This window comes from Catharus ustulatus, chromosome 5 (assembly GCF_009819885.2).
Source record: "Catharus ustulatus isolate bCatUst1 chromosome 5, bCatUst1.pri.v2, whole genome shotgun sequence".
Classification (NCBI taxonomy): Eukaryota; Metazoa; Chordata; class Aves; order Passeriformes; family Turdidae; genus Catharus; species Catharus ustulatus.
In genome coordinates this window covers 76,066,930-76,082,228 of record NC_046225.1, presented here as the reverse complement: position 1 = coordinate 76,082,228, position 15,299 = coordinate 76,066,930, and the positions used below count along the sequence as shown (strand labels likewise).

The 15,299-nt window shown below is 49.5% G+C and overlaps 1 protein-coding gene across 2 annotated transcripts in view; it reads left to right on the top strand.

Moving 5' to 3' along the window:
- The window catches only part of SFXN5 (sideroflexin 5), a 113,504-nt gene that overhangs the window by 60,706 nt on the left and 37,499 nt on the right, over positions 1 to 15,299 (top strand). Inside the window, exons 10-12 of one of the 2 annotated variants that reach the window (XM_033060816.2) lie at positions 3,344 to 3,434; positions 8,658 to 8,773; positions 12,881 to 12,966. In XM_033060816.2, the coding sequence (XP_032916707.1) occupies positions 3,344 to 3,434; positions 8,658 to 8,773; positions 12,881 to 12,966 (293 nt within the window). The remainder of the gene's footprint in view (positions 1 to 3,343; positions 3,435 to 8,657; positions 8,774 to 12,880; positions 12,967 to 15,299) is intronic. The other variant, XM_033060818.2, reaches the window with a different exon arrangement.

Sequence of the window (15,299 nt, the reverse complement as noted above, 5' to 3'; positions counted from 1 at the left end):
CTTTCATTCAGGGAATGCTCCCAGTGTCCAGCCCCGTCCTGTCCCTGGGGTCTGGAGCTCCTGGTCCCTGCTGGCTGCTGCCCAGCCCAGCCCTGCAGTGTCCCTGGAGGGGCTGGGAGCAGCCTGGGGCAGTGCAAGGTGTGTCCCTGCCCTGGCAGGGTGTTGGAACAAGATCATCCTTCAGGCTCCTGCCAGCCCAGCTCACTCTGGGATTCTGTGACTGTCCCCTCCCAGACTCCCTGTGCCTCTCTGCACCACTTGCTCTCGTTTCCCTGGGATGTCTCCATCTCCAGCAGGTTTTTCTCATCCCTCCCTTCCCCTCTGCCCCAGCCCATCCCCACAACCCCAGGAGTGGGGTCCTGCCTCTGGGCAGGATCCATGGAAATCCTGGTATGAGACAAAACCCTCCTGTCTGGGCATGGCCCCTCACCCTCCTTTCCCACCATCTCCCAAGCCAAGTTTGTCTTGTTCTCATCATGATTGTCTTGTTCTCAGCATGATTGTCTTGTTCTCAGCACGATTGTCTTGTTCCCAGCATGATTCCCACTCCTCTCCAGCCTTGCTCCATCCTGCACCTCTGTCTTCCCTGGAATCACCCAGCTGTGGGGCTGTTGTGGCCATCCCTCCTGGAATTGCCTTGGCAGTGATGTTCCCTCCTTCCCTCACTCCTGCTCTTCTCTGCATTGCTTTCCCTCCCCTGAGACTCCTCCATTCTGTTCTCCTTGCCTTGGGAAGGCTCCAGTTGGGACAGAGCCCAGTTTTCCATCTCTCTGCCTCCATCCTCACCTCCCAGCCCTAATGAATGAGTTTTTTCCTTCCTTCTCCTAATGCTCTTTTCTCCAGCTTGGCTGGATGGGACTCACCAGATCCAATTAGCTCTAATCCAATCTGGAGGCTGGGGATGAGGGATAACCTCCCTTGGAGCCAGTCCCTCTTTCCAAGTTGACTTTCCAGGGCCTTTGGAAGAGGCAGCTCCAGCTGCAGAGCTCAGGGATGTCCCAGAGCTGAATCCTTAAATCAGTCCATGAAGTCTGGAGAGTGGCTCACCACGTTTGGGTGGTGCCATCTACCAGCTAATGCTTGCTGGACTCCTGAGATTCCTTTATTTTATAAAAATTCCCTCTCAACATGAAGTGGAATAACTCCTTGGGTGGATTTACTGCTCTAGGCTGGGTTTAAGAGGTGTGGGCTTGGTCATTGCCAGTGTCAGGCATTCAAAACCATCTTCAAAAATCTTCATAAAAAGGCAGGAAAAAAATTAAATTCCCATTATTTTAGAATGGGTGTCTTGGTAGACATGAGGTCAGAACTTTGTGAGATAAGGAGAGGAAAAGGGATCAGAAATGTTGGTCCCTGACAGTGTCTGATGGGTCTGACTTCTCACAAACCCCCTGCTGAGGGAATGCTGTTGGTGCTGGAACAAAACTGGGAGTGAAGAAATGGCAGGAATTGGAGTGGCACCTGAGGAGGAGGAGGAGGGAGGGAGGAAGGTCAGAGTGCTGCCAGGGTCACGGCAGAGCCCTGGGGGACGTTTCTGTGCCACTGATGGTTTGAGCCCAGATTTGTGTTGTGGGGTGTTAGGAGGTGCTGGTGTCACAACAACAAACCTAGGCTTGGTTTTTAATGATGGATTCACCTCAACAGCATCTTGTGGCCAATCTCAAGTAATTAAACTCCTTCCCATCTCCCTGATGACCCTTTTGCTTTGGTGGCCTGAGGCTGAGCAGTTCCTGCCCTGTTTGCCCTCATCCCACTCCAGGCTGTGGGAAGGAGCTCACAGAGCAGCCACAGCCATTTCCAAACTGTGCCAAACAAACCCTCATTAGCTTCCCTCATCCAGTCCTTGTGTTGAGGATTTGGGAGATGGGATTTCATCTCCAGCAACATTTAATTTCATCTTCCCTGCAGGGGGGTTGCTGCAAGTGGGGACTGAGTTCATCCCATTAAATCTGGAAGGGAAATGTTTTTATTTCCCTGCCCTCACAGTGCTGGCTCTCCCAGACTCAGCTTTTCTCTTTTTAAAGCTGCTGCTCTTCCACTCCATTGTCAAATCCCCCCTCAAACCTCCAAGCAGGGGCTGCAAACCTGACAAAATGTGTCATGGGCACAGATTAACCATATCCAGACTGAATACCTAAATCCAGCACTTTGGATAAACCCAACTGTTGGGTCCAACCCTTCATTTAAACCCAAAGGTTGGGTTCAGTCTTTCCTATAAACCTGAGCTGGGTTCAACTCTTCATTTAAACCCAAAGGTTGGGTTCAACTCTTCATATAAACCCAAGAGTTGGGTTCAACTCTTCTTTTAAGCTTAGAGATTGGGTTCAGTCTTTCATATAAACCCCAAAGTTGGGTTCAACTCTTCATTTAAACCCACGTTGGGTTCAACCCTTCATTTAAACCCAAGAGTTGGGCTCAACCCTTCTTTTAAGCTCAAAAGTTGGGTTCAATCCTTAATTTAAACCAAATGGTTGGGTTCAACTCTTCATTTAAACCCAAGAGTCAAGTTCAGCTCTTTATTTAAACCCAAGAGTTGGGTTCAATCCTTCATTTAAATACAAATTTGGTTCAGTCTCTCATATAAACCCCAGAGCTGGGTTCAACCCTTCGTTTAAACCCAAGTTTGTTTCAACTCTTCAAGGGTTGGGTTCAATCCTTCATTTAAGCACAAATTTGGTTCAGTCTTTCATATAAATCCCAGAACTGGGTTCATCTTTTCATTTAAACCCAAGAGCTGGGTTCAAAACTTCATTTAAACCGAAGAGCTGGGTTCAACTCTTCATTTAAACCCAAGAGTCAAGTTCAGCTCTTTATTTAAACCCAGGAGTTGGGTTCAATCCTTCATTTAAATACAAATTTGGTTCAGTCTCTCATATAAACCCCAGAGCTGGGTTCAACCCTTCATTTAAACCCAAGTTTGTTTCAACCCTTCAAGGGTTGGGTTCAGTCCTTCATTTAAGCACAAATTTGGTTCAGTCTTTCATATAAATCCCAGAACTGGGTTCATCTTTTCATTTAAACCCAAGAGCTGGGTTCAACACTTCATTTAAACCGAAGAGCTGGGTTCAGCACTTCCTACAAACCCAAGCTGGGTTTAACCCTTCATACAAACCCAAAGTTGGGTCCAATCCCTCATTTAAACCCGAGCTGGGTTCAACCCTTCATTTAAGCCCTAAGGTTGGGTCCTACCCTTGTTTTAAGCCCAGCAATCAGATTTAACCCTGTATTGACCAAAGGGTTGAGCCCAGCCCTGCCCTGGGGGAGGTTCAGCTCTCAAACTCTGCCCCCAAGCTGTGCCCTGGCCTTTAACCCTGCTGCTCTGCTTTGCTTGTCCCGTTCCAAGGTGGGCCTTAACGTTCTGATCCAGAGAGCCAACAAGTTCACCCCGGCCACGCGGCTCCTGATCCAGAGGTTTGTGCCATTCCCTGCTGTGGGTAAGGAAAAATTCCTTCTCTTTCTCTTCCAAGGGGTGGCTGCAAAGCTGCAGGTGGCCAGAAGGACACAGGGGTGGACACAGCTCCTTCCTTCTGCTCATGTCCTCTCAGAGCTGGTGCCTGAGCTGGTGGGGATGGGACTCTGCAGAGCAGAATTTTGGCAGAAAAATTCAGAAAAATTCAGAAAAAATTCAGAAAAAATTATAAAAATTCAGAAAAATGCTGCAAAGCTGCTGGTGAAGGATTCTCAGCTGCTCTGTCCACTCTGAAGTAGCCAACGTGGTCAGCAGTGACCATTCCAACCTGAGAGCATTTATTTCATCTGCAAGATCTGGGCTGAGCTGTGTCAAGTCCTCAGACAAGCAGCAGCACCGTGGTTATTTTGCAATAAGATGCGTTGGTTATTTTATAATAAAATGCAGAGGAATGGTTCTGCTCAGAATGTGCAGATTGCTGAAAAGCAGCCCCAAGTGTGGGCAGGGCTGAGGCTGCTCCTGGCTTGGTGCAGGATTTTGTTGGTGTTTTATCACCAAGAAATGAGTTTGAGGGAAGGGATGGGCTCAGCCCTGCAGAAATCCCCGCTGGCTTTGGGGTCATTTTTTGTGCAAGCTTGTTTATTTACAAAGGTGGTGCAAAAATTGCCCAGGTGTGGAGGAAATTATTAAAAAATGGGATTTTCTCCAGGCTCCTTTTTAAGCCATTTAATGCTAAAGTCTCCTTTCAGGTTTTCCCTTTGCTGTGCAAGTGCCACATCCTCAGAGCTCTCCTGAGCCCCCTCACCTCTGCTGCTCTCACTTTCTCTGCTCCCTTTTATCAGGGAACTGTTTGTTGTGTCCCCCCAGCCTCAATTCCTGATTTCCCATCCTCATTTCTGCCAGAAAAGCAGAGAACAAAGAGCAGGGGGGACAGGGATTGTGCTCTGGGGTTGTGCACAAGGGATCTGGGGGGAACTGTTGTTGTTTCCTGGCACTTTTCTGGGATCTGTTTTATTGGGATTCTGCTTCCCTTGGGATTTTCTGCCCAGGAGAGCAGCAGGGATGAGTTCAGCCCCAGGAGGGAGCTCTGAGGTGGGGCTGGACTCCAAGGCACTCAGGAAATCCCTGCTGCAGGCTGGCTCTGTTTTCACACCCAGGTGTTTGTGCTGGCATCGACTGGGGACCCATCATTAATTTGTTTAGCCTGTAATTAATTCTCCAGCTGATATTTTGGATCCTGGTTTGGAGGACAGGTGTCTGCTGAGAAAGGCAGGAGCTTCTCTTTGAAATGGAGAATGTAAACCCCCTCCCTCCAAATTATTATAATTTTGAAATCAAGGGGCTCTCAGGCAAAGATGTGGGAATTAGGAATAACAGTTCTTTACTGGGGAAATTAAAATAGAAATACAGCACTACAAAGAACAAACCCCAAACCCTGACACAGTCAGAGTACAGCCTGACACCCGTCAGGCAGGGTGTTGGCAGCAGTCCCATCCCATGGTGGCTGCATCCTCCTGCAGTGACAGATGTGGCTCAGCTGGAGCAGTGCTCCTGTGCAAGGTGCAGTTTGCTCTGAAGCTCCAGGGATGATGTGGAAGGGTCTGGTTTTCCTCTGGGATCCAGTGGGAAAGGCTGCTCTGATGTTCCAAATCTCAGATTTTATCAGGGTAGGAAATGTTTGGCTCCTCCCCTGGGTGGAGCATCTCAAATGGGATGATGGAATTTTATCATTCATCAGTGGGAATCAATGGCCATGAGCAGAAAATGACTGGCTGGAGGAAGGATGGGTTGTGAAAAGATAAAGAACACTGCCCCACCTGGTTTATAAAACATGATCCATTAGCAGAATATCTCCCAGAGATCAGGATCCCTGCCCCACCTGGTCCCAACAGATGGTGATAGAACAGACACCTTTGGTCACATCCTGCATGGCAATATTCCATGTTTCCCTGTGAGCCAGGACATCAGGGATCCTCCCACTAATTTCTGGTTTGTGCCTGGACAAACCCTTCATTAGGATCTCTCAATTCCTTTTGAACCTCCAGCAGGAATTCTCTTTTTCTCCATGAAAAGCCAAACCCTGCTTGGAGCTGTTGCTCCAAGAACCCCAAGGCTGTGATCCTCAGGGATGGGGTCAGTCCTGGCTCTGGCAGGGATGGTTGGTGGTTGGGTTTGATGCTCTCAGAGGGTTTTTTCAGCCTCAATAATTCCGTGATTCTGTGGAATCAAAGAGGATTTGTTCAACACCAGTGGTGCTGGGGCAGACCCTGCCCTCACTCTCCTCCAGGGATGATTTGTGGCAGCTGAAAATCCTAAAATTGTTCAAAAAAATCCCAAAATTGTCCAAAAAAAAAGCCCAAATTGTAAAAAAAATCCCAAAGTGTCAAAAAAAAAATCACAAAATCGTCCAAAAAAAATACTAAATTGTAAAAAAAAATCCCGAAATTGTCCAAAAAATCCCAAATTGTCAAAAAAAATCCCAAAATTATATATAAGAAATCCCAAATTATCAAAAAAATCCCTCCCAGCTCCAGGGAGCAGCTCCTGGAGGTGGCCAAGGCCCTGCAGAGCCACAGGTTGTCCCAGTTCACCCTTTTCTTCCCCAGAACTGGGTGTGAGCAGCTGTCCCCAAGGCCAGGTGTCCCTGGGGAAGGTGTTCTTTATCCTGGAGATGTTCATGGCTGACAAAAAACCCTCAGAAAACCCAAAAATCCCCTCCCAAACCTGATCTGAAGGGAGGGAGAGCTGACAGAGAGATCCTCACTGGAGAGAAGGCAGGAAGGATTTCTCCTCCTTGGGCTTTTTTGTGGTTAAAATTGTTGTGTTCAGGTGGTGCCCAAGGACAGATTTAGAGTGTGGAAAGCACCCTGGGATGGAAAAAAAAAATCTCCAAACCCCCAGAAGTGGGGTGGTGGCTTGGTTTGAGGCTGAACCCAGCTCCTGGTGTGCTCAGAGAGCTTTCACAGCACAATTCCCTCCCAGATCCTGCAGAGCTGCACATAGATGTATTTATTTATTTATTTGCTTGCTTACTTATTTATTTATTTATTCGCTTATTTATTTATTTGTTTGTTTATTTATTTTTTTATTTTTTATTATTTTTTATTATTTTTTTATTATTTTAAAATTATTTTTTATTATTTTTTTCTTTATTTCTCACCCCAAGTTCAGCCCCAGCCAGCAGCATCCTCTGCTCTCCCAGGAGCAGGAGGGGAGCAGGGGCTTGGCTCAGCCAGGGCTGGGAGCGGCTCAGGGAGCCCCAAAATCCTTGGGAAATCATCTTGGGAGCATCAGTGAGGTGTGGGCAGCCCCTGCTGAGGCTGCCAGGAGCTCTGTGCCAGGCCAGCCCTGCCCAGCTCTGATCTGTGCTGATTGATGCTGAGGAGGACGGGGCGTGTGTGTTTAAAATTATTAAAAAAAAAAAAACAAAAAAAAAAAAAACAAAAAAAAAAAAAAAACAAGGGCTAAACTTTCTGTAAATGAAAGGCCTTGTTTTGTTCTTTCCCTGGGATTCAGGGTTGGGAACACAGATATTTTGATAGATGGGAAGAGGGGTCTGGGAGCTGGAATATTAAAGAGAGAGACAGAGTGTGCGTGTGTGTGTGTTCCTCTCCCCGTCGAGTGGAAGGAGCATTTGTCACCACAAATCATCCCTGATTGCACAGAGCTGCCTTCAGAGAGGGCTCACCCACCCACCACCCTCAAAAAATTAGACATTTGTTATATGACATGAATTGAGATTAATTAGCGAATATTAACCCATCAAGCAGTGCACAAACACATTTTTGGAAGGCGCTCGGTGCTTGCAGCAACAGTGGGTTTGTCTCAGCTCTGGGTGGAAAGTTTGCAGGGAAATGTTGGGGAGGGGAGGAGAATGGAAAAGAATGGAAAATGCCACTTGATCAGCACCAAAGTTGAGTGGGAATTTGCAGCTTTGCCTTGGGAGAAGCTGGGAAGTGCCTGAACCAACTCTTGATTGGATTTGGGGACAGAATTTGGGGTCACCTCAAAAGCCACAGCTGGGAGAGGAGCAGGGCTCAGAAAGGTCTTGGAGCACTGAGCCATTTTTTCCCCCAAAAAAATGGAATTATTTGGGCTGGAAAGGACCTAAAGAGCATCGAGTTCCAAGCACACCTTGCACTTTATTGCCCAAAAGAGACAGAAATAAAAATTGGGGATTGTTCTCTTTGGGAATCCCAGCTTTTCTGGGGATCAGGACAATTCCCCTGGGGGGTTTCAGGGCAAGCAGCAGCTGCTGTGGGGATCTGAGAGCTTTGTTTGTGGCTTGGATTTCTGTTTTGTTTTTTTCTTAGAGTCAGGATTAAAGCACGAAAGAGCTGGATTTTTTTTTGTGTTGTTTAGTTGTTTATTAAATGTTATCTGCAGTACAAAGGGTTTTGTAGCACTTTTAGCTAAAAGTGAGCAAAAACTGAGATGTATCCAGCTAGTTACAAGGTCTTTTAAAGCCCAATTAAAAGCTAATACTGGTATTATTTATACTTTTGACCCAATAACCAAACCCACAGTGCAGCACTAACTGTCCAACCAAAAATCAGGAAGAAGGAAGAGACAATGCCCAGTGTCCCATACCTATCACTACATTCTAAAAACCCTCAATAAACCCTAAATAGACCCCTAAATAAACCCTAAATAAACCCTAAATAGACCCCTAAATAAACCCTAAATAGACCCCTAAATAAACCCCAAATAAACCCTAAATAGACCCCTAAATAAACCCTAAATAGACCCCTAAATAGACCCCTAAATAAACCCTAAATAAACTCTAAATAGACCCCTAAATAAACCCTAAATAGACCCCTAAATAAACCCTAAATAAACCCTAAATAGACCCCTAAATAAACCCTAAATAAACCCTAAATAGACCCCTAAATAAACCCAAAATAAACCCTAAATAGACCCCTAAATAAACCCTAAATAGACCCCTAAATAAACCCTAAATAAACCCTAAATAGACCCCTAAATAAACCCTAAATAAACCCTAAATAGACCCCTAAATAAACCCTAAATAGACCCTAAATAAACCCAAAATAAAACCCCAAATTCCAAACCCTTCACCTGTGACACCTCCATTCAACTCCACACCTGTGATTTTAACTCCATCACTCAAATTTGGAGCTTTCTCCAATTCCTCAAATCAGAAGCAGTGTTCCTTTGGGGTCAGTGTCAGGAAGCACAAAGTTTCCAGCTCCAGGTTCCAGCTCTGATCCTCCTGCCCTTGTGCCCCCAGCCAGTGCCAACATCTGCAACGTGGTGCTGATGAGGCACACGGAGCTGGAGGAGGGCATCGATGTCCTGGACAGCAATGGGAACGTGGTGGGATCCTCCAGAGTGGCTGCCAAACACGTGAGTGCGGGCTGGGGGGGCTGGAAAAGGGCTCAGCTCAGCCCTCGGGTGATGTAAGCCAGGCTTAGGAGTGGGGATGGGGCAGAGCCCGGGTTTGGGGATGGGGATGGGGCAGAGCCCGGGTTTGGGGATGGGGCAGAGCCTGGGTTTGGGGATGGGGCAGAGCCTGGGTTTGGGGATGGGGTAGAGCCCGAGTTTGGGAATGGGGCAGAGCCTGGGTTTGGGGATGGGGCTGATCCCAGATTTGGGGATGGGGCAGAGCCCGGATTTGGGGATGGGGCAGAGCCTGGGTTTGGGGATGGGGCAGAGCCTGGGTTTGGGGATGGGGCAGAGCCTGGGTTTGGGGATGGGGCAGAGCCCAGATTTGGGGATGGGGATGGGGCAGAGCCTGGGTTTGGGGATGGGGCAGAGCCCAGGTTTGGGGATGGGGCAGAGCCTGGGTTTGGGGGTGGGGCAGAGCCCAGGTTTGGGGATGGGGCAGAGCCTGGGTTTGGGGGTGGGGATGGGGCAGAGCCCAGATTTGGGGATGGCGCTGATCCCAGATTTGGGGATGGGGATGGGGCAGAGCCCAGGTTTGGGGATGGAGCACACCCCAGATTTGGGGATGGAGCAGACCCCAGATTTGGGGCTGGGGCTGATCCCAGATTTGGGGATGAAGCAAACCTCAGATTTGGGGATGGGGATGGGGCAGACTCCAGATTTGTGTTTGCTGGGGATGGGGCTGATCCCAGATTTGGGGATGGAGCACACCCCAGATTTGTGTCTGCAGGGAAATTTGGAGCAGATCCCAGATTTGATTCTGCTGGGAATGGAGCACAACCCAGGTTTGGGGATGGAGCAAACCCCAGATTTGTGTCTGCAGGCGAATTTGGGGCAGACCCCAGATTTGGGGATGGGGCAGAGCCCAGATTTGAGGATGGAGCAAACCCCAGATTTGGGCATGGAGCAGACCCCAGATTTGTGTGCTGGGAATAGAGCAGACCCCAGATTTGTGTCTGCAGGGGAATTTGGGGCACACCCCAGATTTGGGGATGGAGGAGACCCCAGATTTGGGGATGGGGATGGAGCAGAGCCCAGATTTGGGGATGGAGCACACCCCAGATTTGATTCTGCAGGGGATAGAGCAGACCCCAGATTTGTGTGCTGGGGATGGGGCAGATCCCAGATTTGGGGATGGAATAGACCCCAGATTTGGGGATGGAGCAGAGCACAGATTTGGGATTGGAGCAGACCCCAGGTTTGGGGATGGGGCACACCCCAGATTTGGGGATGCAGCACACCCCAGGTTTGGGGATTTGGCACACCCCAGATTTGGGGATGAAGCAGAGCCCAGGTTTGGGTTTGGGGCACACCCCAGGTTTGTGTGCTGGGGATGGAGCAGACCCCAGATTTGGGGATGGGGCACACCCCAGATTTGGGGATGGGGCACACCCCAGATTTGTGTGCTGGGTTTGGGGCACACCCCAGGTTTGTGCCTGCAGGGGAACTCGGGGCACACCCCAGATTTGGGGATTGGGCAGACCCCAGATTTGGGGATGGAATAGACCCCAGATTTGGGGTTGGGGCACACCCCAGATTTGGGGATGGAGCAGAGCCCAGATTTGGGGATGGAGCAGACCCCAGGTTTGTGTCTGCAGGGGATGGGGCAGATCCCAGATTTGGGGATGGAGCAGACCCCAGGTTTGTGTCTGCAGGGGATGAGGCAGATCCCAGATTTGGGGATGGAGGAGACCTCAGATTTGATTCTGCTGGGGATGGAGCACACCCCAGATTTGGGGATGGGGATGGGGCAGACCCCAGATTTGGGGATGGAGCAGAGCCCAGATTTGGGGATTTGGCACACCCCAGATTTGGGGATGGAGCACACCCCAGATTTGGGGATGGGGCACACCCCAGATTTGTGTCTGCAGGGAAATTTGGGGCAGATCCCAGATTTGGGGATTGGGCAGACCCCAGATTTGGGGATGGAATAGACCCCAGATTTGGGGATGGAGCAAACCCCAGATTTGTGTTTGCTGGGGATGGGGCTGACCCCAGATTTGGGGATGGTGCAGACCCCAGATTTGTGTCTGCAGGGGAATTTGGGGCACACCCCAGATTTGGGGTTGGGGCACACCCCAGATTTGTGCCTGCAGGGGATGGAGCACACCCCAGATTTGGGGATGGGGCACACCCCAGGTTTGGGGATAGAGCACACCCCAGGTTTGTGCCTGCAGGGAATTCAGGACTGGCCCCGGTGGTTTGGGAGGACACAGTGCCACCGAGGGCAGATCCCGTGCCTGATGCCTCCACAGGAATTCCTCATGGAATACCCACCAGAGATCCCTCCCAGCTTTTCCCAGATGAGCTGAGCAGCTTTCCAGCCCTGCCCTGCCAAAGCTGCATTAAAAACTGCCCCAGGCTGGGTGAGGGCAGCCAGATGTTCCCACATCTGCTCTGCTCTGTGCCCTGAGTGCCTGGAGCTGCTCCCTGGGGGCTCCTGAGCACCCCTGAGCTGCTGCCTCCGAGTGGGCTCTGAGCTGTGGAGCTGCACTGAGCACACGCCCAGGCACAGGAGTTAATAATATAACGTTTGGCATTTCCCTCCCTCCTTCTGGCCAGAGACAGCAATTAATGCACAGCTCTGCAGGAGGGGGAGAGCTCGAGAGGAGCTCCATATTGTTGGGTAACAGGGGGATTCAAACAATCTGCTGGAGGGCTCAGACACACTTCTTGGAGCCAGTTTTCCTCACTTCCATTCACTCCAGGACCTGCTTTCCCCTCTCCATCCTGATGGTTGAGAGAGAAAATTAAAGATGGGAAGGGAAGGTGCTGTGAGAGCGATGGAGGTGGAGCTTCAACATAAAATTTGGGAGTTCTGGGAGCTTCTGCTCAGCTGCCATCCAATCCCTGGATAATTAATTCCTGGATAGGTTAATCCTGGGTTTTGTCATGTAAAACGTGGCAGATCCTCAGTGTGACACAGCTGTCCCTGTGTGAGGGTTTGTTGTGACATAAAATCGTGGAATGTTTTGGGTGGAAGGGATCTTAAATCCCATCCCATCCCACCCATCCATGGCAGGGACAATTCCCAGTGTCCCAATGTCCATCCTGGCCTTGGACACTCCAGGGATCCAGGGGCAGCCCCAGCAAATCTGGGAATTCCAGCCCAGGCAGGAATTCCTTGCCCAGATCCCAGCCCAACCTCCCCTTTCCCAGTGAAGCCATTCCCACAACCTCCCCAGGCATCTCCCATCTGTGCCAGCCCTGCCCTGTGTTTCAGGACTGTTTGGGATGTTTGGGCAGCTTTGCTCACACCAGGTGGGGCTGGCTGAGCTCTGCTGGTCTCTTTATTCTGCTGGCTCTGTCACCCACAGTGCTGTGAGCAAACATCTGGAGGCACAGCTGGCAGTGCCTGCAGACCCTGTCCTTCCCAGCAGAGCCATTTCTGAGCCTCCTGGGTGTGGTTGGGGTGTCTGGATGTGGTTGGGATCTCTGGGTGTGGTTGGGATCTCTGGATGTGTTTGGGATCTCTGGGCTGTGGTTGTGATCTCTGGCTGTGTTTGGGATGTCTGGGTGTGGTTGGGATCTCTGGGTGTGGTTGAGATCTCTGGGTGTGGTTGGGATCTCTGGATGTGTTTGGGATGTCTGGGTGTGGCTGGGATCTCTGGGTGTGGCTGGGATCTCTGGATGTGTTTGGGATCTCTGGATGTGGTTGGGATCTCTGGGTGTGGCTGGGATCTCTGGATGTGTTTGGGATCTCTGGATGTGTTTGGGATCTCTGGATGTGTTTGGGATCTCTGGGTGTGTTTGGGATCTCTGGCTGTGGTTGGGAACTCTGGGTGTGGTTGGGATGTGTGGGTGTGGTTGGGATCTCTGGCTGTGGTTGGGATCTCTGGCTGTGGCTGGGATCTCTGGGTGTGTTTGGGATCTCTGGGTGTGATTTGGATCTCTGGGTGTGGCTGGGATCTCTGGGTGTGGCTGGGATCTCTGGATGTGTTTGGGATCTCTGGATGTGGTTGGGATCTCTGGCTGTGGCTGGGATCTCTGGCTGTGGCTGGGATCTCTGGCTGTGTTTGGGATCTCTGGATGTGTTTGGGACGTGTCTGTGTGTTTGTTTTCCCCCAGGCTCTGCTGGAAACAGCCCTGACCAGAGTGGTCCTGCCCATGCCTATACTGGTTCTACCTCCCATCATCATGTCCGTGCTGGAGAAGTGAGTCTGGAGGGGAATCCCCGGGGCAGGGAGGGAGGGAGGGTCCCCACTGGGTGTCAAGCACTGGGATTTCATGGGATCATGGAATGGTTTAGCTTGGGAAGGTCCTGGAAGGTCATCCAGCCACCCCCAGCCCTGCCCCGTGTCCCCAAGGGCCACATCCCAGGGGTGTGACATCCCTGCAGGGATGGGAGCTCCAGCCCTGCCTTTCAATCCTTAACAATCCTTGCCATGAAGGAATTGTCCCCAAATCCAACCTGAACCCTCCCTGAGGCCATTCCCTCTCCTTCTGTCCCTGTTCTGTGGGATCAGATCCCAAATCCCTCCCCTCCTGTCCCTTCCTGTCCCCTCCTGTCCCTTCCTGTCCCCTCCTGTCCCTCCTGTCAGGGAGTTGTGCAGAGCCACAAGGTCCCCCCTCAAATTTCATCCACCAAATAGACCAAACAGATTTTTTTGTTTCTTTTTGGGGTTTTTTTGGGTTTTTTTTCGTTTTTTTTTTTTTGTTTTTTTTTTTTTTTTTTTTTTTTGCGGGGGTTTTTTCCATATTGAATTTCCCCATTCCATCCTTTGGGACCCCTGCCCAGCCTGGTGAAGTTTTCTGTTGCTGGGGTTGTTTTAACTCATCCCTGACACCCCAGCATTTTAGATATCCCATCCTGGATGGGCAGTGAGACAAAACCCTCTCAATTCAGTTCAGGATGGAAAACTGTCCATGATTTATCCACTCAGCAAACATCAGAGATTAATGGTGTTCAGCCAGAGATTATCATGGAATTGTTTGGGTAGGAAGAGACCTTAAAGTCCTTTTAATCCCAAAGAGGAGCAGGTTCCAGCCCTAATTTTGTGCAAAACATTTGATTTTTATTTCATTTTCCTTCTGGACATAAATCTCTGCAGCCTGTTCCCTGCTCCAGGTCCCTTTGTCACCCACCTGGGCCAGGATTTCCCTGCAGGATCTGCTGGGAATGTGCCAGGCCTTACCCTGGAGTAATTTACTCAGGGTTTACTCCAGGCTGTGTGTAGGAACCCAGGCTTTGCACTGAGGTGGTTTTGTGTGTTCCCACTGGTTTAATTGGTTCCCATTTATCCATCCCAAAAAAATCAACACCAGGACAAATGATTTTATTGCCACAAAGGACACCCACAGATAAAATCCTTTATGTGCAAACAAATTTGGGGAAATCTGGAGAAAACTAAATGAATAAATGATTGTGTCCAGCAGTGGGGGCCCATCCTGGGCCATCCCCAAGCTGAAATAAACCTGGCAGCAAAATGGGATTGGAGAAAATAAAACTGAGATTTGCTCCATCCTTGCAGCAAAGCAGAAGCAATGAATCATTTCTTTGTGCTCAGGGGCATCATAAATCCTTGGGCTGATCCGAGTTTTGCTGAATGCTCCTGTGCTCAGTGCAGGCCTTACTAAAACTGATTTTATCTGTGAACTCACAGGAGAGTGTCCTTAAAAAACAAAAATCATCATTTTGATTTATTGAAAGCTTTAATTCACATTTGTGAATTAAAGGAACGAGGGAATTTTGCTTGTCACTGCCACGAAACTCCGTGGGTATAAAAATATCCAGGCTCTGCTTTTTCCTGCCTGAGCTTTGTGCCTGCTCCCTTTTCCATCAGAAATCCTTGGATCCCTGAGGGCTGGCATGGAGCAGCAGGGATGGGGAGGGACGTGTGGCTGGGGGTGGTGGCACCTCTGGAGCCCCCCTGGGACATGGGACTGTCCCTGTGTGAACCCACACTCCCTAAAACTGTCCCTAAAGGGATCACACAGAGCTGAAAGCTCATTTTGGGGAAAAAAACCACCTTTGGAGCATTTGGGGAAAAGTGTAACTTCATAAATTCAGTAGGGTTTGAGCTCGAGGAGGGGGTGAGATCCTGGCAGGAATTTATTGTTTATTGTTAATTAATTTATTGAAATCCCTGTGCATGGGAAGGATGAAGGGGTCACTCATTATCTGGGGATTGCAGAGATGGGATCAGGAGTCACAGTGTGCATTGGGGAATGTGGGGAAAGAGGGCAGCAATTCCTAAAATGGATTTGAATTTGGGATTGTGGGGAAGAGGGGATGATTCCTCCAGTGGATTTGTATTTGGGATTGTGGGAAGGAGGGGATGATTCCTCCTGATTTTCATTTGGGATATGGGAAGGAGGGGATAACTCTTCCAATGGATTTTCAATTGGAATTTAGGAAATAGAGGATTTTCATTTGGAATTGTGGGGAAGGTTTCTCCGAGTGTTTGGAATTTGGGGTGAGGAAGGAAGGGAACAGTTCCTCCAATGGATTTTTGGGAAGTAGAGGATGATTCTTCCAGTGGATTTG